The sequence below is a fragment of the Falco punctatus genome, assembly GCF_963210335.1.
Source record: "Falco punctatus genome assembly, chromosome: 6".
In the NCBI taxonomy this organism is placed as follows: Eukaryota; Metazoa; Chordata; class Aves; order Falconiformes; family Falconidae; genus Falco; species Falco punctatus.
Window position 1 is genome coordinate 46,713,967 of NC_137585.1, and position 23,251 is coordinate 46,737,217.

Below are 23,251 nucleotides of genomic sequence, written 5' to 3' on the forward strand. Positions count from 1 at the left end.
TTTACTCTTTCCCTTCTCCTCTATCCTAAACCCTTTGAGTGTATTGCCAAAATTGCTGTAAAGGTAGGAACTGTAGGAATCATATCCTTGAAAATTGTGTAAGTTCATGAAAATTGTCAGTTGGATAAAGAAAAGAAATCCAAGTAGGTGCCTTCAGTGGTGAAAAGGGGTACACAGAATTAATTGAAGGGAGACATTTTGTTGTCTTGCTAACTGTGCAGCGTGGACACGTGAGCTGGGAACATGCTACACAGCCTGTGCTGCATCCTGCCGTTAGGTATATGTGAGAATGTCATAAAAACAAACTGAAAGTCTTGATGATGATGGGTTATCTCAGAAATCATAGTGAGCATGGGAGGAGGTAAAGGGGAACGTACTAGGGAGTGAGGTGTGTAGGGTGCAAGTGTATTGAAAACAAAGCTTCACAAGATCTGCAGCTTGTGGGGGAGCTTGCTGTGCACTGAACTTCTCTTTGGTGACAGAAAGTCACTTCATCTATTTCTGGATGCAAATAGTCAACCCACTATATCTCTTGGGAATAAAGTATTAGTCAAAGGATTCAAATTGTGAATCCAGTACGTTTCTTGTGATTAAAATATTAGTTGAATGGAAACTTTCTGAGCAAAATAGCATTATTTATTTTGTTGAAATTAAGAAATTGAAACTATGGTATTCTTTAAAGAAATATTTCAGAATTAAGTCTCCTGTGATTGTTTTCAGAGTGTTTTGGGTTTATTGTTTTTGTTTAATTTTTTAATAATTCTAATTAGAGCTTAAAATCTGTGTGTGTGGTTGAGGAAGAAAGTCACTGGCATCAAAAGATTAGGAGGACTTTGAAATTCTCAGATTAATTAGAAACATAAAATCAAGCTGTTATTTATGCTGCCCAGCATATTTTCAAGTGTGAAAGTACCATAAAATTAGTAATATATGGCTATGATAGTATTCTTGAAAACCCTCGCATTTATCAAAAGGGTGTTAATAGAGGAATTGTATAAAAATGAGATATGGGTATCTAAGACTTACATAAAACATTGAAAATGTGGTATGATGTGTATGCACATATTTATGAAGGACAAAATCCTTATTTATAGGCAGTGATGGCATAAGCGTCATCTAGCTGAAGAAAAACGGGAGACTCTTGTCATGCTTCAGTGTTAATTGGGCAATTTAACCAATGACTAGTGTAGCTGAAAATTCCATCCCTTTAAAAAAAAATAAAAGTCAGCAAATGTAATCTGTTTGTAGGATTGCGTTTCAGGAACTTTGTTTCCTCCACAAAACACACAAATAACTGTTATTTCTTTTTATAAATCCGTTTGCCAGCCAGTCTTTTCGACTTCTTGCTCCCTTGGAACCAACCTTTTAAAAACAGTTTGCAGTAACTTCTTTGTCAGAAATAGGCAGGTGTGGGCAAGTCTACTATACGTTACTCTGGTGAGATTCCATGTAGTCACCTGCAAATGTGACTAGCCTTAAGTTTCAAATATGTAGGTACAAAAATGTTGTATATGTAAAAAGAGCCTCATCATCCAAGACAATTCCTTCACTAGAGGATTAGTCTCATAGAGCTTTCTGAAGATGAAAGAACAAACCTGAAAACTCTTGAATTGAAAGGAAACTGAAATGGTTTCTCCCACAAAGCTCATCACTGGCCTGTGTCAAGCAGAGTTGTTATCTAATCCTGGACAACTTTTTTCTTCATTTATGATATCTGATGACTTGGAAAACAGTAAATATTTCTATTTTTCTTGGCATCTACTAATGGAAATATTTCTCAAAACTATTGTTTTCATTTCAGTTATAGCTATAAAATAATAAATCGTAAAACCTTGATTTTTTGAGATACTTGCATTCAGCTTTCTTGCATAGTGTTTAATGCCATCTTAAAATATTTTGCGTATTAATATAAAAATTATGTAGTGATACATTGTAAATTCTGAAACTGTTACTTCATTATTAAAATTAAATGCTGTATTTTAGCACTAATAGTTGATCTGAAATCTACAATATTTCTTTTTGCGCTAGATCTCTTTTGATCCTGGATGACATTTGGGATTCCTGGGTATTAAAAGCATTTGATAATCAATGTCAGGTTCTTATCACCAGCAGGGACAGGAGCATAACAGATGCTGTGTCTGGTAAGGAACAGTTTCCTTTCCTGCACCACAGATTGTGTCTGCATATGTATGTATTTTGTTCTTGCGAACTTTCAAAAAGAATCTGATCGAATCTATGTCTATCAGCTTGTGCACAAATGGCGAAGTTTTAGAATTCTGCTCTGTAAGATGTTATATTCTTTGTGCAATAAATGTTACATGTTATCTTGAAAATTGTATGTCTACATTGAAGAGATCCTTAAAAGGATAAATTAATCTTTGTGACACTGCTGCTGTTAGACTGATTATCTCGACACTATTGAGCAGTCACTACTATGACATGCCCATAGTGCAGTTGTAATTATTAGGTCATAGTCTAATTTTTTTGTCTCTCTAATGCAAGCTTGATTCTGCTAAAGTAGAATTTATACTCTTCTCGGTACTAAGCATATAAAATACTACACACAAAAAACAATGAACGCAGTCCTTTGCTCAAAATTTTACTTGGAAAATACTCACAATTTCCGTAGGTTTTTTAATGTTCTTTTACATTTTTCCAATGTTTCTGTGTCTAGGCAATAAATATGAGGTTCATGTGGAAAGTGGACTAGCACATGAGAAAGGATTGGAGATTTTATCTTTATTTGTGAATATGAAAATATCAGAACTGCCAGAGCAAGCTAACTGCCTTGTAAGGGAATGCAAAGGTATGCTTGCCACTCTTTAACATACCGTTTACCACTGAATGGATTTTTTTTCTTCTAGGTTTTGACTTACAAATAGAGGAGGGAACATTCTTTAATACTGTACAGATTAAGTAAAACACAAGTGTTTGTTAAATGCTTTTTGTTTTTTTTAAACGAAATTGAAGTGTCTCATGTTGATTTTTGAGTAGTTTTCTTAATTGTGTCTTTTGCCCACCCCCCTATTACACTTAAATTTGGTGAGTTTGCTGGTGTCTACATGGATGACATGTTCTGTTTGTCGGTTTGCTACACCTCAAAAATTTAATCAATGTATTGGGAAAATTACCTGATGTATTAAACCACTTGACTAAATTATTGGATTGTGTTCCTTGAAAACCTCTAAGATTAAATTAATCTTTTCCTTCAGGTTCTCCTCTTGTGATATCCTTAATAGGTGCATTATTACGAGACTTCCCTAATCGTTGGGAATACTATCTCAAACAGCTGCAGAATAAGCAGTTCAAAAGAATAAGAAAATCTTCTTCTTATGATTATGAAGCTCTTGATGAAGCAATGTCCATAAGTGTTGAGCAACTGAATGACAATTACAAAGACTACTATAAAGACCTCTCTATCCTCCCAAAAGATGTTAAAGTACCTACTAAGGTAATAACAGCAATGCAGAAATCTTGTCATTTTTAGTGAGATACAAACAATAACTTTAAAGAATTCATAAAATTTATAATTTTTGCATATAACTTATGCTGTACGTACCTTAATAGTAATTGCTAGATTGGGTCCATTATTGTATCATGACTTATTGTCAGTATTGAAAGTAAAAAATTGTAACTGAATAAATGTATTCATAATGTTTAATATGCATTCCATATTCAATTATTTAATTAGATTGTAATTAAGCTCTCTGAAGGCTTAAAAGCTGTTGTGTGAAATTTGTCTCCTTTAAGATAAAGGTATGATCAGCATAAATCAGCAAAAATAGACAAAAGATGAGATAATACAAGTTATCTGTCCTGTAGTTTGGTATGGAAGAATTTGTGTTATTAATAAAATTAATTTATTACCATTTGTAATATGACCATTTGTAATGTTTGTAATATGTCTATTTGTTAAAATGTGTGTTGTTGTCAGTTAATTGGTAGCCTTTTATGATGTTCATACAAGTCATGTTATCCTTTAGTTCTGATTCTTTTCTCTTTTAATGTGCTTTTTTAGGTTCTTTGTATTCTTTGGGATATGGAAACTGAAGAAGTTGAAGATATACTACAGGAATTTGTTAACAAATCGCTATTGTTTTGTGATCGTAATGGGAAATCATTCCATTATTATTTACATGATCTTCAACTTGACTTTCTCACAGAGAAGAATCGCAACCAGCTTCAGGTAGGATATTGACTAATCAACTTACTTCTAACTTCGTTCTCTGAAGCTGGGCATTCTTCAGAAAATGTTCCTTTGTTAAACGTTGTCCACAGAACCTTCATAGAATAGGTTCATAATGTAGTTAAACTTAGTATTTTTCTTCTTACATTTATTTAATTTATTAAATTAATTATATATTTATATATATAACAATAAAAGTTAAAATTAAACCCGTTTATTTTCAACTTGAAACTATGGAGTGACTTCATGATGCTTCCACTTGGAGCTAAGAAGCTAACCTGAGAGAAGACTCTATATCTATTATTTCTTTGTCAAAGATGTTTCCAGCAGGAGACGGAATGTTCCATTGATGATTCCAAAGCCATCAAAATTCTACCAGAACAGGATGTGTTTTCTTTAATACAGAGGAGTGCTTTTTACTCCTTTTTTTTCAATTTAGGGCAATACTTGCAGGGAGAGGACCTGTAAGTTGGGCCAAATAAATTTATCAGTTCTGAAGGACAGGACAGAAAGCATAGATAAAAAGAAAAGGCAAGTTTTTAGACTTGCTTTAGATCTACATATGTAAGGGTCTTTTTTTGTTAGCTACACACATTTAATGTGGAGAGTGATCTGATAGCTGTTCTCAGTCTAAGAAGGAAGGTTAACAGCTTGCTTTTCTGTCTTTTAATATCCAGAAAATGTTTCTGGAGAAGTCTTAATCAATAAGTTAGGTTAAATGCACAATTTTGGAAGGTAAGCTTTCCTTATTTCATTTGTTGATGTATTATGATTGAGAAATAATAGTAATAGTATTCCTTAAGACTACATACAATATAATAATAATAATTCTAATTCCTTGATACTGAAACCAGCCCGTACCTTGGTATAGCGTTAACTGAAAGTGTGTTTTGATTCACATTGCAGGAGCTACATAAAAACATAGTAAATCAGTACAAGAAACATTACAAACTTAACATGCCTGTTTCATCTCAAGAGGATTGCATGTACTGGTATAACTTTCTAGCGTATCACATGGCTGGTGCCAACATGCAGAAGGTGAGTTATGACTTGTGTCACCCGTTTCCCTCCTTGCCCACCATTACCACTGCCTTTCCCCTCAGGCTTTTTCCCCACCTGAACCTCTCTTCGCTCAGGCTTTTGTCCAGACAGGTGAACATTCAATACAGAGTCCTTTAGAGGCTCCACTGATAATCACTGTCTGTTAAGAAAAAGACTTTATTTCTACCCTGTGTTTCTTGTTTCCAGCCAATTCTTGAGAAGATTTCTTATTTTGTATCATAATAGCTTGTGTTTTTCTTCTCCTTTTTAAGAAGCTTTGATAAGAAATATTCTCTAAAGCTTTTTGAAAACCCAGGCTTGCTTTATGGTATGATAGTAGAAGTAAATTGATTTCTTCAGAGAATGTGATTAATTAGATACTTTTTTCAAAGAAGTTGTGAGGTTTTTCCTCTTATGTCATACTGATTTGTGTGTAAAGGTTCATTCTTTGTATTACCAGATTTCAACAGCCACAAAATATCCAGAAAGAGTTAGATGGGCAGATCTCTTGTTTCCAAGATTGCCTTGGTGCCTTTAAAAAATTGCTGTTCTTTAGATACTGAGCTAGTATAAGATGCAGATCATGCAGGAAGACTAATACTTTAGTAGTTTCACTTGAACATCTATAGAGTTCTTGCCCTGAATAGCATTTGGTCCTGGTTGCTGATTGCTTTATTTCATGTGCACTCAAACTTTTTCAGTTGAACCTCTTTTGAGATGATTCATCTGACTAGTCATATAAAATACACTTTGTATATTCACAATTTGTAGTCCGCATTAATTATGAAGGTTCCTATAAATCTAGGGTTTTTTGGATCATGTTTACTTTATTATCTCAGTCTCTTTAATTTCAACCTATTGGAAAAATGAAACATATCTTCTCTATATTGTGTAGAATAAGCTTCTTAGAGTTTCTTTAGCCTGTCTCATGACTCTATGCTTCTTAGAGTTTATGCTCTTTGTATTGCTTATTTCTCATTACTTAGGCATGATTTCTATTTATTGGAAAGCTAACAAATATGTGAGGTATTCTTTTTCTTTGTTTAACCATGATAATCTTTTAATCCTTGCGGTATTTACTGATTTTAAATTGGAATATACTTTGAGCCTGTGAAGTGTTGTCTCTAAGTGGTTTTTCTGATCCCAGCCAGTACTTTTTTTAACAAGAACGGCTTTTTTAAAATATGTTAATAGCAAGAGTTGGTCTAAAGAAAAAATTGGACTAATACTTGAAAATGGTCATCTGACTAATAGGGATGAAGAAAAAATGCTTTTTTTGCCTCAGTCTTTAATAATACTGACAGACTTTGGACTACCCGGCCCCCTGAGTTGAAGGACCACAAGCGTGGTAGCAGTGACTTTCCATTTGCGGATAGTAAAATTCTAAGGAGCCAGCAGTATCAGCTGAATGTTCACAAGTCCATAGGGCCTGATAGGATTCATCCCAGAGTACTAGGGAACTAGCAGATGTTATGGTGGGACCTCTCTCGATCAGCTACTAAAGGTCTTGCGAGTCTGGGGAGTTCCCTGCTGACTGGAAGCTAGCCAGGATTATTCCAGTCCACAAAGGGCCTGAGGAAGACCCAGGGAACTACAGATCTGTTAGTCTAACCTCAGTTCCTGAAAAAATTACGGAGAAGATTATACTGCATACTATTGAAAAGAGTTTAAAGAATAATGCAGTCATCGGGCACAGTCAGCGTGCATTCACAGAGGGAAAGTCCTGTGTAACTACTTAGCTATCCTCCTATGATAAGGTCACCTGTCTAGTGGATGAAGGGAAGGCGGTTGGATGTATTTTTTCTGGATTTTAATACTGTCCCTCACAGCGTCCTTCTGGACCAGTTGTCCATCTGCAAGATGAGCAGGCACATGGTGTTCAGGGTGAAGAACTGGGTAAACAGCAGGGCTTAGAGGATTGTTGTGAATGGGACTACATCTGGCTGGTGACTGGTCACCAGCAGTGTTCCTCAGGGTTCAGTTCTGGGGCCAGTCCTTTTCAACATATTTATCAGTGATCTAGATGCAGGAGTTGAACACACCATTGACAAGGTTGCTGATGATACCAAACTGGGAGGTGCTTTTGAACCTCTTAAGGGGCAAGAGGCCTTGCAGAAGGATCTAGATAGATTGGAGAGCATTGGAGAGTGATTAATGGGATGAAACTTAGCACATCCAAATGCCAGATTCTGCACCTGGGATGGAGTAATGCCAGGCACAAGTATAAATTGTGAGAGGAGTGGCTGGAGAGCAGCCCTGCCGAAAGGGCTCATTTAGGGGTGCTGGCCAACAGCAGGCTCAATGTGGGTCAGCAGTGTGCCCTGGCAGCCTGGAGGGCAAATGGCATCCTGGGGTGCATCAACCACAGTATAACCAGCCAGTCACAAGAGGCGATTATCCTGCTATATTGAGTGTCGGTGCAGCCTCACCTCAAGGGCTATGTGCAGCTCTGGGCCCCACAATTTAAGAAGGATGTTAAGGTACCTTGACTGTGTCCAGAGGAGGGCAACAAAGCTGGTGGAAAGGCTGGAAGGAATGTTCTGTGAGGAGCAGTAAGGACTTTCTATTTCGTTAGTTCAGAGAAAAGGAGGCTGAGGGGCAACCGACCTCATTGCCCCCTACAGCTTCCTGAGAAGGGAAGTGGAGAGGGAGGTGCTGATCTCTTCTCCCTGGCATCCAGTGATAGGATATGTGGGAATGGAGCAAGGCTGTGTCAAGGGAGGTTTAGACTGGACATGAGGAAGTGTTTCTTTACCGAGAGGGTTGTCAAGCACTGGAACAGTTTGGTGGTTGATCCCCAAGCCTGTCAGTGTTCAAGAGGCATTTCAACAATGCCCTTAACATGCTTTAGCTTTTGGTCAGACTAGAATAGGTCAGGCAGTTTGGCTAGATGGTAATTGTAAGTCCCTTCCAACAGAAATATTCTATTCTAATAATTCTGTTTGCAGTTTCTGATTGCCTTTTAAGTAGCCTTCTCATTTTAATTACATGTAACTATAACAGATTTTTTGCTTTCATTCAAATTCAGCAACTGTTAGGAAGAACAGCAGATCGCTATTAGCAGAATGATCTTTGCTAGACTGGACCAGAAGAAGCTTTTTCAGAGTTGTATCTTAAACCAGGTCTTGTGTGCTACAGAAGTCAAGGTTTGGTTTGTATTCCTATCCCTTCTCCGACTAGCTGTATCAAAGAGTGGTCTTTTGCATTAAAATAGCAAGCTTGGCCTTCTATATCCAGAATTTTCATACCTTATTGAGTAAGATGCAGCAAACAGGAAATTGCCTAAGTTTTTATCTACAGACAATTGCACTGAAGCGTATTAAATACCTAATATATTTCCTGTGCTTTTCTTTTTCCCCTTAAGTAGATTGTTGTGAAACTTACACTCTGAACTTATATTTTTATTTTTTGTAGGAACTTCGTGATCTTATGTTTTCTTTAGATTGGATTAAAGCTAAAACAGAATTGGTAGGACCTGCTCATCTGATTCATGAATATGTAGAGTATAGTTCAGTCCTGGATCAAAAGGTATGATGCTAAAAGGTAAATGATCGGTCTGTTCCAAACATATTTTTCTGTTTTGTAATTGCATTTTGTTGGATGTGTGTATATATGGGAGATAAATAGAAAGCTTAAAAACCTGAAACTTAAACCCAGTACTAAGTTAAACTTTAACCTGGAGAAGGAAAAAATGAAGAAAACTTAGTTTTCAGTTTTAGTTGTAACTTCAGTATGTGCCAAAGTAATCGACTGTAGAACTCGGTAACTGAGGTGAGCAACAATACCTAATGGTGGGTACGTATAGTACTCTGCTTTTCAGGAGGTACGGAATTTTGTTGGTGGCTTGGAATAGTCTTTCTGATATTGCACATTGACTGCTTATTGAATAAATCACTGTTGCCATTATCTTTTATTTGAAAAATAAGGATAATATGCTTTCTTGAATAGGATAATGAAATATTTCAGTCTATCATGCATACTTGCTAATAGAACTAAAAAAAAAATAAACTAAGTGCTTTTGTAAGAATATTAGCTGTATAGAAAATCAAAAAAGCAAAGGGCACTTAGGAAATAAATCCACTTTCTATGTTATGAAATACTGTCTGCTTTGTACACAGGATAGCACAATACGTGAGAACTTCCAGGAATTTCTGTCTTTAAATGGGCACCTTCTTGGACGACAGCCATTTCCTGACATTATACAGCTGGGTCTTTGCCAACCAGAGACATCAGAGGTGTATCAACAAGCCAAGCTACATGCTCAAAGAGAAACAGGAACATTTTATTTGGAATGGACGTAAGTAGCTGCAGTTCATCTACTGATATGCTGATCTCTTGATCCAAGAAAATGATTTAATGTACAACTAAATACAATATATGGCTAATATAAAGACCTTTAAGAACTGCTGTGTTTTTTCTGGGGAAAGAAGGTGAAATAATTTTCAAGAACTTGTGGGAGGAGGGGAGCTCTGGATATGTAAGGCCACAAATTAGTAATAATTACATGGAAATAAATAGAGCAGTAGATTTACTTCTGTACTCAATGGTTTTTACTTTTAAATAACTGTACAAAGATGAATGTAAGATACTTTGAACCTTCTCTAAATATTTTTTTTAAAAAGCTAGTGCAAGTATTGGGTATGTTACAGTATGTTTTTAGGTTTTCTAGTAAAATGTACACTGTAAAAAGGAGAGCATTTGTGCTAACTTGCAAAGTTTTTGAAATTAGAGAGATGGACAATAGCAAAATGCTTTGTAATCTCTACCCAGTCTTCACATTTCTTCTATTTAAATATTTTTTTTTTGTTTTCATATTTTGGAAATTGTTTAAGGAAAAAGTATACATATCTAAACATTTTTCCAGCATAGTCCAGTAGTTATCTGACCATGTGACTGGCTCTGTTAGATTCTTCTGTTTGATGTTGCTCTTCTGGTGTCTGCAGTCCTTGGTGGTTACAAAACAGAATGACCCTGTGTCAAGTAATTATGGAATAACCAGGCAGGTTAATCCAGGCATACTTTAATTTAGGTCTTCTCTTTCAATATTTGGTTGTTTCATTTTGCATAGCTGACAGATTCTAACAAAAACTCTTGGAAGCTGGCATAATTCAGAAGAGTCTGTTTCCAGGTAGTTCAGGGCTTTCACTTTGGATGTGGGAGACTTAGGCTGAAGAACATGACTAAAATCAGCAGAACTAGAGACAGATGTCTCCCATCCTAGGGTAAGGTTCTAAAAGTGGGTTTTAGGATGTGTAGGTGAATACACTGCTCTTTTGACCAGCAATTTTACCTTTATTAAAATAAGCAAAAGAAAAAAATGTTGGCTTAGATGAGTCAGTATTTTGCAGTGAAAAATTGCTTTCATTCTACAGTGCAGCTACTTTGTTTTGAGATGTTTTACCCGTTATTTGAATGCTGAGCCTGAAGGTTGAAAACAGTTAATGATAAAAACTTGAAGTACATTGATTCATTTGACTTTAGAAAAAAATTAATCTTGTAACAATCTGTTCAACACCAGAAATATCTTACTACAGTGACAGCTTTCTGTATTATGATTAGGCTAAACAGGATGATTATGGTTGCTACCAATTCTAATTTGTTGTTAAAGTGAGTCAGGAGTCATATAAGGTGTGTTAGATTCTGTACTTAATCTCTGATTGAAATGCAGTGATAGTCATAGATTTTATTCAAATATATAGTGATAAGAATTGAGTTTTTGCTGTGAAAATTGAATAAATTTACTAAAAATTTACAGATGTTTTTGAATAAGCTAGAAAAGGATCCTGCAGGAGAACGAGAATTCTCAGGAAGACATTTGTATTTGTAAAAAAGCAGATCATGAAATGTCATTAGGGAGACTGTGTCTTGCTGTGCAACAGCTTTGCCTATAAAGTAGCATGTTAGTTTCTCATGCACATGCTATGTTTCTTGATCTCTAAGCTGTTATTATTAGAGGGCAATAAAAACTCTTGAGTGGGTGTTGGAATTCATGTTTCCCTTACTACTTCAGCATGAAGAGCGAGAGGTAAGGTATAGTGGGTTGGTTGGATGGTTTGTTATAAAGCTTGCTCTTCAAGATGTGTGAAAAAGTGTTATCTTTTTATAGAGGATTTTGAATAGTAAAAAGGCACTAGGAAATCCTGCTCCTCTAAAATCAGCTGTCTTACCCTGTAGAAATAAAAAATCCTTGAAAAACCTTTACCGCCTGGTTGTTCGTCCACATAGAGATGCGGTTTACCATGCCTGCTTTTCTAAGGATAAACAAAGAATAGCATCATGTGGAGCTGATAAAACACTTCAGGTAAGATACCTATGCATGAGTGAAAACAGATGCTGTTTACCATTTTGATAACATTTGTTAACAGTCTTGTTGCCTTTTTTTTCTTTTTTTTTTTTTTTGTTCCCTGTTATGTGGAGATATTAGGGATCTAAAACATACATCCTTTTCAATAATTTGTCTCCAGTATTATTACATAAACATCAAATTGCATGTTTAGAGTAGTAAGCATCATCTTCTAGTTCAAAAGCTGAACTGTGTGGTTTCAGGGCTTCTATCCTTACTGCTGTAATACATGAATGTGAGATGCCTTTTAATGATACAGAAAAGTTTGCAGCCTAAGTAATGTACCCCAGCACATTTAATATTTGCTTGCAAAAATGTTATTTCTATTCACTGTGGACCTACAGAATGAGAAACGGTAAGACGTTTTAGTATTTCTATGGGATGATAATGGACATTATTCTACTTTGGTGTTTATTTAGTAAATTGTCTTATGCAATAGTAATAAATCTGGGGAGAAAAATGAACCCCTGAAGCTGAAGATAGTGTTGGATTGGAAATGGGCCTGAAGTGGATTAGGTGAGACAGAGAGGGAAGTGACTAATATAAATTTGCCAGCAGTCTGCCTGGAGGGGAGCCAGCCAGCTCTCAAGAAAACTAGCAATCAGCCAGCCAGTAACCTGCTAAAGTATCCATATTCCAGACAGCCAAAGGTAAGGGAAAAGAACAACTTTTCTGCAAGCCTTTGGTGTTGTTTTGGATGCTTGATAAGTTGAGTACTAAAGTAATAACATTAGTGGTGCTTAGTTGCTGTTCATTTGGCTACTTAATGTGTTGTTACTGTGGTTTTATTTATTTATTTTGTTTGCTGGCTTCTATAATATTATGATCATGACATCAACTATAGGAGGTGGCTGGTGGATGTACTCATTTTATGCTGTGCTGACGTTACTGTGCTGGGCTTCTGTACTTAATGGCTTCATTATTGAGAATGCAGATTGCTTATTTTTCTCTTCATTTCCACCCAAAAAATTAAAATCTCTGGATTGCAATTGCATTTCAACTGAACTTTTGTTGAAAAAGTAATAGGAAAATTAACAATAATTCCTTTTTCATTGTTTAATTTTATTCATGTTTTTTCTAATAGTGGCCTAAGCTTTTCAGTTTCAAGGCTGCTTCTAATCTTTCTGTAAAATAAAAAATAATAATTGCTAGATTAAGAACAGATATTCTATAGAATTTACTGTAAATGTAGATTTCCTGTTGCTTCGGTATTTGTGTTCTATTTTTGAGCAAATACCAACCATTTAATTGTCATCAAACAGAAATACCAATGAAAAAGTAAAGGAAAAAGTGGGGAAGTCCTATTGCTGCTGTAAAAAATGCCTTGTGATTTGTGTTAATAATTAAGAATATAAGGGGAGACCTGATTATTTTTTTTTTTCTTTTCCTCCCACCACCATTACAGTTAAACCCCAGCATTTTGGGAAATTGATAAATATGACACTTTTTCCCAACTGTCCTTTTGTTGCCTATGACTAGCTCAGGACTGAGACTTGTGTTATCCTATTTTTTCACTACTTCTTCTTTACTTTTTGTTCCTCAAATCATCAGTTGCTGCTGAAATTCTTACTTTCCACAGAAGGATATAATGTATATGTTTGTTTTATTTATTTTTATATATATATGTAAATAAAATGAAAAAAAAAAAGCCAAACCTAGAATTTGTTGTTGTAAGAATAGTTTTTTTTAATGGATACAGTGTTTTGTAGTTACTGTTAAAAAAAATACTGGGAAAGGACATGGATTTAGGCTTAAAGAGTAATGGTGGAAAAAATAATTGAGACACATGTTGCAAACAAATCTTTTTTAAAGCCAGTTTTCACTGTTTCTCTCCCTAACAATTTCTACTATCCTTACAAATTTGGAGCTCCAATTGAATATTTTTATAATTATTATTTTAATTTACCTGAAATTATAAATGCTTTCAAAAATAAACCCGATTTCATGAAAAGGTTATATAGAGAGCTGTTCGAGAGGAAAAAACCCCCATATTTGTGATTTAAAATTATATGCAAGTTACAAGATTTTATTATTTCTTGTTTTAGGTGTTTAAAGCGGAAAGTGGCGAGAGACTTCTGGAGATCAGTGCCCACGATGATGAAATACTTTGTTGCGCTTTCTCTGCAGATGGTGAATTTGTAGCAACTTGTTCAGCTGATAAAAAAGTGAAGGTAAGGAAATGGAAAGTAGACAATTTTTTTTTCAAATTTATGATTCTAATTTCAGTTTCAACCAACTCAGGCAGAGCAGATTGTTAAGACTAAATTTTCTTGAACTGTTGTAAATCTTGTGTGGATAATTCACTACTTAACAAACAGAAGAGCCCCACTTGTTATATAACATAAAAGATGCTTAATGTTAACATCATGATTACAGAATTACCACTTATTTTACTTGTAATGTGAGATGATTCTTTTTAAGTAGAATGTAACGTGTGAGTCCAGTCTTCTCCATAATACACTTCTCCATGAGTGTATCCGTAATTCTTTTTTTCATGTTATTTTTCTGTTACATGTGACTGACTTGGAATTTTTAATTCCTCAGTATTGTAGCAAAACCTTGGTGAAATTCCAGTATTTATCAGATTCTAATCTGAATCATAGAGGTGTTATTAAGAGTGTTTTAGGACTTTATCTGTATTTCAGCATAGTTTACAGATATTTTTTTTTAAATGAATTGCTTTAAATATATTTAAAAGTTTTCATCCTTCAATTCTCTCTAGATCTGGAACTCAAGAACAGGCCAGTGTAGGCGTGTATACGAAGAACACTCAGAGCAGGTCAACTGCTGCCAGTTCAATAACAGAAGTGGTCAGTATCTTTTAGCTACCTGCTCAAATGACAGTTTCATCAAAGTAAGTGGAAAAGGTTGAGATTATTCTCATGCTGCTTGTCATAACAGAATAATTGTTGATGTATAAATGTATTTAAACAGCACAAATTACAGGGTTTTTATTGGGCCTGGTATAAGAGAGACGGCAACAAATTAAGAGTACCAACTACATTTCTGTAATCAGATTTCATCAAGGCAGTACATGAGTGTTTATGCTCAGCAAAGGAGAATGGGCAAGTCCTCTATTGGTAGGGCATGAAAATGAGGGCTTTGGCAAGACTTTCAGAGGTTGGGAGGGGAACAGCATAAGAAAAATTAAGGCAGAAATTTAGGATTGAAAACGTTAATAATGTAAAAAACTGGATGCTGAAAGATTGGGGGGAAAAAGGGTAGCATTATGGAAGTGTAGCAGATGCATTTTTTGATTAAATTGTTCAGGCATAGTAAAGAAACGAAGGTGGAAGCCAACATAGGAACAGTAATCAAAGCAAGAGGTTTGTCAGGTTAACCCGCTGGCACTGTTCAGACTGGGCGGCGGTATGTATACACAGAAAGAGCAGAAACTGGGCAACTGAAGTCTGCATCTTGAGGGAGGGGGGAAACCAGATCAAGTAAGACCTAGACTGTGGCAAATAAGAGTGCAATTGCACAGTGCAGCTAGGTAAATCATATAGTTAACTGGCACTGAAGATGCCCTGGCTGTATGTTCTTGTTTTTGTTGCAGTGTATGTGCTGATCTTACTCTGCAGTGGTATCATTCAAGGAGTCAACTGCAAAAATTTCTGTTTGGTGGGATTGGTTTTCTGCTTGTTCAGTTCCCTGTAGTGACTCAGTTGCCCAGTTCTAGTGCAAGAGAACTGTTGGGAGTAGACAGCAAGGAGTGAAATTGTTAGTGGGAGGGACAACTATCAATTCCAGCTGTAGCTAGTACGATGTGAGGTGTTTTAATTGCAACATGAAGTCTCATTGGAAGAGTTCTTGCAAGAGCTTCAGTTTGTGTAAATTGAAGGTAAAATACAGATACAACCTGACGTCAAGGTGGAAAGAAAAGGTTTTTGTGCTGACCTCCTGGATGTCTCAGGAGACGTATTTGCTGTCTGAAACTGACACCTTGGAACAGGTAGATTTAGAAGGGACTTGTTTAAAATACCCACATTTACAGTAAAAGAAGTGATCAAGACCTAAGACAGTTGAACACTTTCATGAGTAATGAATAACAGAGCTGAAGTATGCACAGTAATCAAAAGGGCTTGATTTTTTTTTTTTTTCCCCCCTGAGGACACTGTCCAAGTGACTGTTCTTGTTTTGAGCTCTCACTTGAACAGTCAAATAGATGGTGGTGTTTTGTTTTTTTTTTTTAAATATATGTATGTAGGAGAAAGGGAAGAAATTGGGAAACAGAGAAAGGAAGTGTGGGCTGTAGGCCTGGAAAACTGTGTGTGATGAGAGGGGTGGGGAGGGGGAGCCCTAAACAAAAAACCATATGGAATGTTCTTTTAACTTTGTTAGTATGGATGTGGCAAGGATGATGTTTAGGCTGTCCAAGGTTAACCTGAGATTTTGTTTTTGTTATTATGTGCAAGCTACATAATTCTGAACTTCAGAGTTGGAAGGGAAAAAAGCAAGAGGAAGTTTCTTCCTCAGTCTGAGGAAACAGTAACTTTCAGTAACCAAGGGCCTTGTCTGCACTGTACAGAAAGTTTAAGTAGTTCTGTGTAATTCTGATGTTAATAGTTTTCATGCACATTGGCAGATGGAGGTAAATTGTGGTGTAGCTTGGGGCATAGCATCAAGTCCCTGAGCATGTGGGTAAAACTAAGAAAAAGAAATTTGAGATTGTGGTTGCCAGTGCATGATTTTGAAAGATCATGAACAATCTGTCTTAGAATAGTTCATTAATATGATGGTACTTACATATTTATTTCTCATGCAGCTTTGGGATTTGAACAAAGAGTATTGTAGAAATACGATGATAGGTCATGAAAATTCCGTCAGTCACTGTAGATTTTCACCAAAGGATGAATATGTTGCTAGCTGCTCAACAGATGGAACAGTAAAGGTACACAGTGTATTTTTAAATCGACTGTTTGTTTTGATGATGATAATGATTATTTTTTTTAAGTATAATTTAAAATATGTATAAGAAGACTTTGTGTCTGCATGATCAACTTTAATGGATTAAGTCCCGAAGCAGTTGATTATTGGTCCAGTTTTTAATGCAAGGTTTTGAAATGGCTTGTCTAGTACCAGGAAAAAAAAACACCTTGGATGCCTGTAGTTGCAAATTAATTCTAGCTAGCCTCATTTTGAGTCCTTTTCACCATCTTTTTTTTTTCCTCCCACTAATGTTAAAAAAACCTGAGGAGAGGTGGTGAAACTTGTTTAAGAAAAGAGTAGTAAGTTTTTAGGTTAATTAAAGTTCTGTCATCTCTGAAAATGAATCATCACTAGACATAAAAATTAAAAGCGGTTTCTATGTGCTGTTTTTCCTGTATGCACTAGAAGAGAATTGAGAGGTTTATGTTCTTCCTCAGAATGCATTATTCTTATTGCCTTTGATTGCAATAGAACTATGCAAGTTCAGAAGGAAAACTGGTGGAGGGAACAGAGATATTCCATAGATTTTTGACAGGTCCCTCAGTGAATTAAGGTGCAAAGCAGATGTATACCAGATTTCTCATGGTGAGTGTACTTTTAATAAAGTTGAAGAGCAGATATTATTTTTGATTTTATACTTCTGTTAAATAGAAGTTAAGACAGCAATGATATGAGGGAAAAACCCAGGGAAAGGGTTCTGCTATAGCTTAATCTTTTATTTTTGTTGGTTTTTTTTTTTTTTTAGTTTGGGTGGCTGTTTTTTTTTCTTTTTTTTTTTCTTTTTGTCTAAGCCATCCAGGCTTGTGAATATTCTGATGCTATTTCTTGAGCAGGGAAAGTAGCAAAGGCTTTTTGGTATTGTACCCTTGACCTGTTGTCTTTCCTAGAAGTAATTTGGAATTAGGACTCTCCTGTTGTATTCTGTATCCACTTAGTAAAAAGAGGTTTTGTGTATTTCCTTTACTTTCTATTGCAGCTTTGGGAAACACGCTCAGGAAATGAAGTGAAAAGTATTGACGTAAAAGATTTCTTCAAAAATGCAGATGAGCAAGCAGATGATGTGGAGGTTTTGGTAAAATGTTGTTCTTGGTCCAGGAATGGTGACATGATTTTGGTGGTAGCTAAAAATAAACTTCTGGTAAGTACCTCACTTCAGTAATTTTCTGGGGGTAGCATATTAAAATGTAGGTAGAAATTATGATTAAAATTTGAGGACATTAAGGTGTTTCAGATAAAAGATGCATGGTTTCAAGTGTGTGTAAAGTAAAAATATGTGGGTGACAAACTTCTTGACTGAGGGAAGTGCTTTCAGAATTCAAGAATGTGCATTGTTGAGCATATAAGCTATATGTCTATAGTGAGGTCATTCAAACTGGGTGCTAACTATGGTAAATTATGTGTTCACAGCTTTTTGATGTTAAAACATGTGATTTGTTAACACAAGTCATCGTAAGTCATCACAGTACCATCCAATACTGTGACTTTTGTCCTGGTGATGAGTTAGTAGCAGTCGCGTTGTCTCACTGTTCTGTTGAAGTAAGTGATTGTTTTTGCTACAGTATACCAGGGAAGACTACTTGCAATATAAAATATAACATTTGTCTTAATAGTTTCTTGTGTGCAGAGGTAAAACAAATGTAGCTATTTTAGCAGGCTTTCAATGTGCTTCATTCTGTTTAATTTTCGTTTGCTTCTGAAATGTAAAATACCATTTGGGAATAACATTTTAAAGTTACATATTTATTTTGGTCAACAGAACTCACATTTATATAAAGAGACTATTCTATTAAATTTATTTAAAGTTACTTTTGTTATTCTCAGGAGCATTGCTTAACTCCAAACAAACCAAACCCTCTCTTCCTTCTATATGCTGCTGCAGAATGTGGCAACTCACTAAAAAGGCATGAAACTGCTAGAATAACTTTGGGACTAGCATGGATAGAGTAAGCCTGTAAAGTATCAGTTTGGGAGTGGTTTGGTTGTGGGTTTTTTTTTTTTTTGGTGGTGGGTTTTTTTTGGTTTTGCAACTATTGATGGAAGAACTCTGTTTTGTTTTTTTTTATACTGTGAGTGATATTTCCCCCCCTCCCCTTTGTCTTTTAAAATTGTAGCAGTCAAAGAGGCTGCTGATTCACTTTCCCTGACCATCGAAATGTGATAAGCAGGCACAGTTCTTGTTACATCAGTTTTCAGAATGAGAAGTAAGAAAATACTAGAAGAAATAATAATTTAAGTATACTGCTTTTTTTGTTTTGTACTATTTTCCCTGTAAATGCAATCAAAATCCATTTGAGTTTTTCTTTGGAATTTTTGTTGTAGTTATGGAATATTAATTCTTTATCAAAAGTGGCATATTGCAGGGGACACATGAGCTGGGTCCACTGTGTGACATTTTCGCCGGATGGATCTTTATTTCTGACATCGTCTGATGACCAGACAGTACGTGTAAGGTGACATCTTTCTTTTTTAAAAAAATTGTATGTATATATATATAATATGAAATTACTCATTTAAGGAACTCCTTATTCTAAAATTATATATATAATATAGCTATATTATGTATCTAGTAGTTACATATATTTATAGCCAATATAAATTTAAAAAGTTGTTATAAAATTGTAAAATTATTCAGGTATACAGTAAAATGACCTGGATTTTTTGACTTTATTTACTGTTTATCTAGTTGTACCGTATGTGATTTTTTAAAGTCTGGTAGCTGTTAAAGAGTAATTGTAACCTTCTATTTTGTTTTAGATTTTTTCTGAATCAGGAATTGTGAAGTTATTCGTGGATTCTAGCGGGCTTGATATTAATTTCATTTTTAGAGATATTTGTGTGTCAGTACTTCGGATAGATTTCTATAATTGTACTGCCTCATTAAAACCTGTGAAAGTAAAACTATAGTTTACCAAAGTAACCTTTCTTTTTCTCCCAAGTTAACATATTCTTGAAATATTGAAAGCAATTGAAGTATAGAAATCTGTACTTGTTATTTTTTGTAATTCAATTTTAACACTTTTCTTTGGATTAGAAAATTCTGGATTTTATAGCTACAACTCTAAACACAGGGGAGTCTACTAGGCAGCCTGGAAGAAGTTAGTTCTGTTTCATCTGATGGAATCACTGTAGTAATTGTACAATCTTCCCTAGTAAATAAAAATAGCAGAAGCATAATTTTCACTGATTTTAAAAAAACCAGTGTTACTTGCAAGTTTGTAAGACTTTGGTTTACAGGTACTCATACTCAGCAAATTTTATATCATGTCCTTTAATAAAACTAATTAAATACTGTGTTTTTCAACAGATTTGGGAAACAAAGAAGGTGTGCAAGTCTTCTGATGCTGTACTAAAAAGTGAACTAGATGTTGTATTTCACAATGCTGAAGTGATGATTTTAGCAATTTACAATCAGAAGCATTTACAAGTAAGCTGTATTTGTCAATCTGTTAGTACTTTTGAATGTTATCAACAAATCTCAGTAGGAAGCAGAGGAAGCACTGAAAGAGCTGCTTATCCATGGTTTTCGACAGTCAAATGTGTAGCAGATGACTCTTAATGTATGATAACATGTTTATATCTAGAAACTCTGCCTAGTAAGCAAACCGTCAATTTTTTTGGGAAATTTCCACGTATGTTAAAAGTGAAGCTGGATAGAGGAACAAAACTGCTTTCTCTTCATGACTGGGGAGTCTGTGGGCTCTCGGTGGCTTAGATGTGCACAACAATGTGTAGTGTGTGCAGCGTGTATAGACCAGGTGTTACACAGCGCATGTACATAATGCATTGGAACTCCTGTGTAATAACTAAAGGAATCATCTCAAACTGGGGGAATGAAAGGTGTGAACCTAGGTTTGTCTATAGCCTTAGGAGAGCGTGGGGTCTTTTATAGAAAGAAAATACTGATAGTGGATACACTTATTACTCTGGACCCCTCCACCAAATAGTAAGTACCCCAATAGCCAGAATATGTTTCTGTTTCATGATAGCAAAATCATTCAGATTATGCTTCTACTTGACTGTAACTGTTTAAAAGTGGAAACACTTTCCTATTTGTTGCAGCATGCTCCTTACACAAACCCGTTGCATGTTAACCCACAAAACAGGCAGTGCCATATCTCTGGGCGTGAGGTAGCGATTTCAGGTGTTCAGCCTAATTCAGCCTAAAGCAGCATCCGAATAGGAATGACTTTGTTCTGGGCTGTGAAAACAGTGAATTCTTATTCCTGGATGTATAGGTAGATGAGTGTTGCAATAGATTCTGCTGCCCTGCACTGAAGGACACTGTGCAGATAATCTTTTTATGTAGGGTCATGTCCTTTCTCCTGATGTGGCCAAAGGCAAACACATAAATTATGTAATCCTGGCTAATCAGCGTGGCCATTGCCTTTATTTCTAGTCCTAGAGATGCTCAGCTTTTCCTAGGCTGCTACTTCTTTTATCTGTCCTGTCAACAAGTTAGCCATTTCTTACCTTACCTAAAAGTCCTATTAAAAAACCTTAAGTGGAATAGTGGTGGTATTTGAATAGTGGTGAATGTGGATGTGGTAATAGCTGAAGTGTCTTCAGTGGGGCCTTGGCGATAAAAAGATTTCAGACTTTGAGCCAACAGAAAGTGGTCATTGTTGAAATAAAATCTATGTGAACAAATATGTGAGAAAAAATAAGCTGCATCTGTTGTAGTGAGGAGAGGAGAGAAACCACAGCAAATGGAGTTATGCCTGTTTATGTGTGGGGAGCAGTTTAGAGTAACAGCTACTCTTAAATCTTCCTGAGTTGTAAAATCTGTAGTGACTACTGTGTAATGGTGTAGCCTGGTTCTCATTTGAATCAGTAGACCTGATCTATTTATCTGTGATTGCTATTTCTGTGGTAACTTTACTTGAACCATTTCCTAGTGCTTAGATTTTTTGTTGTAAATACAATACTCTGACATCCTGTAGATGTGCAGTCATGTGAAAAGACTCTCTGGTAGTAATCAAAGACTTAGAAAGCAAGAAGAGAAATTGACTGAAAAGACAAATTGTAATTACGCATGTGTACTGTAATTTAACAGTATATCTCTGCTATCACATCTCTAAATGTAGTTTTTCTTGCAGCTGTGCTGTTATACCCTTTCTAATTTGTAGTATCTCAGAATTGGGGTCCTGGTCACCTTTTGATGTGCACTATGTTAATTTTTAAACACTTCACACTGTATCTTTCTAAACTTAAACTTTGTAAATAATTTTGTTCTAGAGATTTTAGTTTTTCCCCTGAGGAATTGATTTGAGGGTGATACTGAGTTGAGATTTGGTATATTCTGTGTGCTAATAAGTTTAAGATCATGCTTAGAGGATGCACTTAAAATATTTTGTGCTCCATTTGGTATGAGCTGTATAATCTAGCGAGCAAGGTAAATTTGAACATGGAGCTCACTCTGTGGCTTTTGAAATTTGGTAGCAGCATTTTGAATTACTGTTTCCTGTAGTCAGACAAACTGTAAAAAGCCTTCTAACACCAAGATTAGTTTCCTTCTGCAAACCTGTCCTGTTCAGGGAGCATTCAATGAAGGTCATTATACTGACCTTCAAAGTAATTGGTTTATGAAAATAACTGATCTTTACCATTTGAAGTTTGAAACTTGTACAGTCTTCTCTTTAACATTCTTAGCTTTATTAGGTATTGCATTTTTACAATAAATAAATAAATAAAATAAAATTAGGTATTGTAATTTAAGTTTAAATTTTAAAATGTAGTAATAACTTCATTAATTTACTATCTTGCAGCTTATCAGTGGAAATACAGACAGTGTTATTATGCAGACAGCGGCTCAAGAATCCCCCATTTCCTGCTGTTGCTTAAGTGAAGATCTTAAATTTGCAGCTTTTGGACAGGAGAATGGAACAATAAAGGTATTAAATTCTAAATTAAATTATTAATCCTAAATTAAATTATTAAATCTTAAACACCCTGTCATTTGAATGACTTTTTACAATAATATACTTCAACATAGTACTTTAAAGTTTTTACATTTGTTAGGGATGCCTAAATGACAGTAATTTAAGGGTAGAGCAAATAATGTATCTCTGAATTTCATTTTACCAAGGACTAAGTTCATACGAATTTTTGGTTTTTCCAGTCCGTTGACTGAGAGTTATGTATTTACAATCTTGTGTTATTTCAAAAAGAATTTGCGCGTTCTTTTCTTCCTTTTTCTCAATTATGTAAAAAAAAATATTATTTGATTCTTTGTTTTAAAGGTATTACAGTTGTTGGATGGGAAAGTCCTGAAGTCGCAGAAGACCTACAGGACATGTGTGCAGCATTGTCGATTTACATCTGATTGTCAGACTCTCATTTCAAGTGCTCATGATTCAGTTATACAGGTTTGGAAGATATTGAAAAATACTACGTTGTAAGATAGGATTTATTCTAAATAATCTTTTATACTATGGATAGCATAAACTCAGTAAATGACTACTGTATTCTCTATTGCTCCATCTTGGGCCAAGGGACTGTAGGAGGTGTAGACTCTATGTATAACTTACATGATAATGAATATTACACAATTTCTGTTTTTAATACTGTGGATGATAGAAAAGCAACAAGTCCTTAAAGATGGGTGAAAGGAACATTAATTTTCAAAGAAGATAACAGTTCTGATTGCATAAGGGAAGGTTCAAGATGTGACCCAGAACTGGCAATATGTGGTAGGTGGGCTTGCTTACATTGTCTGAAATGTAAGTAAATTGTCTGAAATGAGGTAAAAAGAC

At 35.3% G+C, this 23,251-nt stretch overlaps 1 protein-coding gene across 9 annotated transcripts in view; it reads left to right on the plus strand.

The window, feature by feature from the left end:
- Positions 1-23,251, plus strand: part of APAF1 (apoptotic peptidase activating factor 1) — a 41,267-nt gene that overhangs the window by 9,979 nt on the left and 8,037 nt on the right. For 2 of the 9 annotated variants that reach the window (XM_080394142.1, XM_080394143.1), the window contains exons 6-22: positions 2,029-2,141; positions 2,675-2,806; positions 3,213-3,451; positions 4,019-4,186; positions 5,093-5,224; positions 8,642-8,755; positions 9,346-9,524; positions 11,402-11,528; positions 13,616-13,741; positions 14,293-14,424; positions 16,336-16,461; positions 17,476-17,637; positions 17,907-18,035; positions 18,819-18,944; positions 19,804-19,923; positions 22,265-22,390; positions 22,739-22,864. In XM_080394142.1, the coding sequence (XP_080250268.1) occupies positions 2,029-2,141; positions 2,675-2,806; positions 3,213-3,451; positions 4,019-4,186; positions 5,093-5,224; positions 8,642-8,755; positions 9,346-9,524; positions 11,402-11,528; positions 13,616-13,741; positions 14,293-14,424; positions 16,336-16,461; positions 17,476-17,637; positions 17,907-18,035; positions 18,819-18,944; positions 19,804-19,923; positions 22,265-22,390; positions 22,739-22,864 (2,377 nt within the window). The other 7 variants (XR_013929238.1, XR_013929239.1, XR_013929241.1 and 4 more) reach the window with 7 other exon arrangements.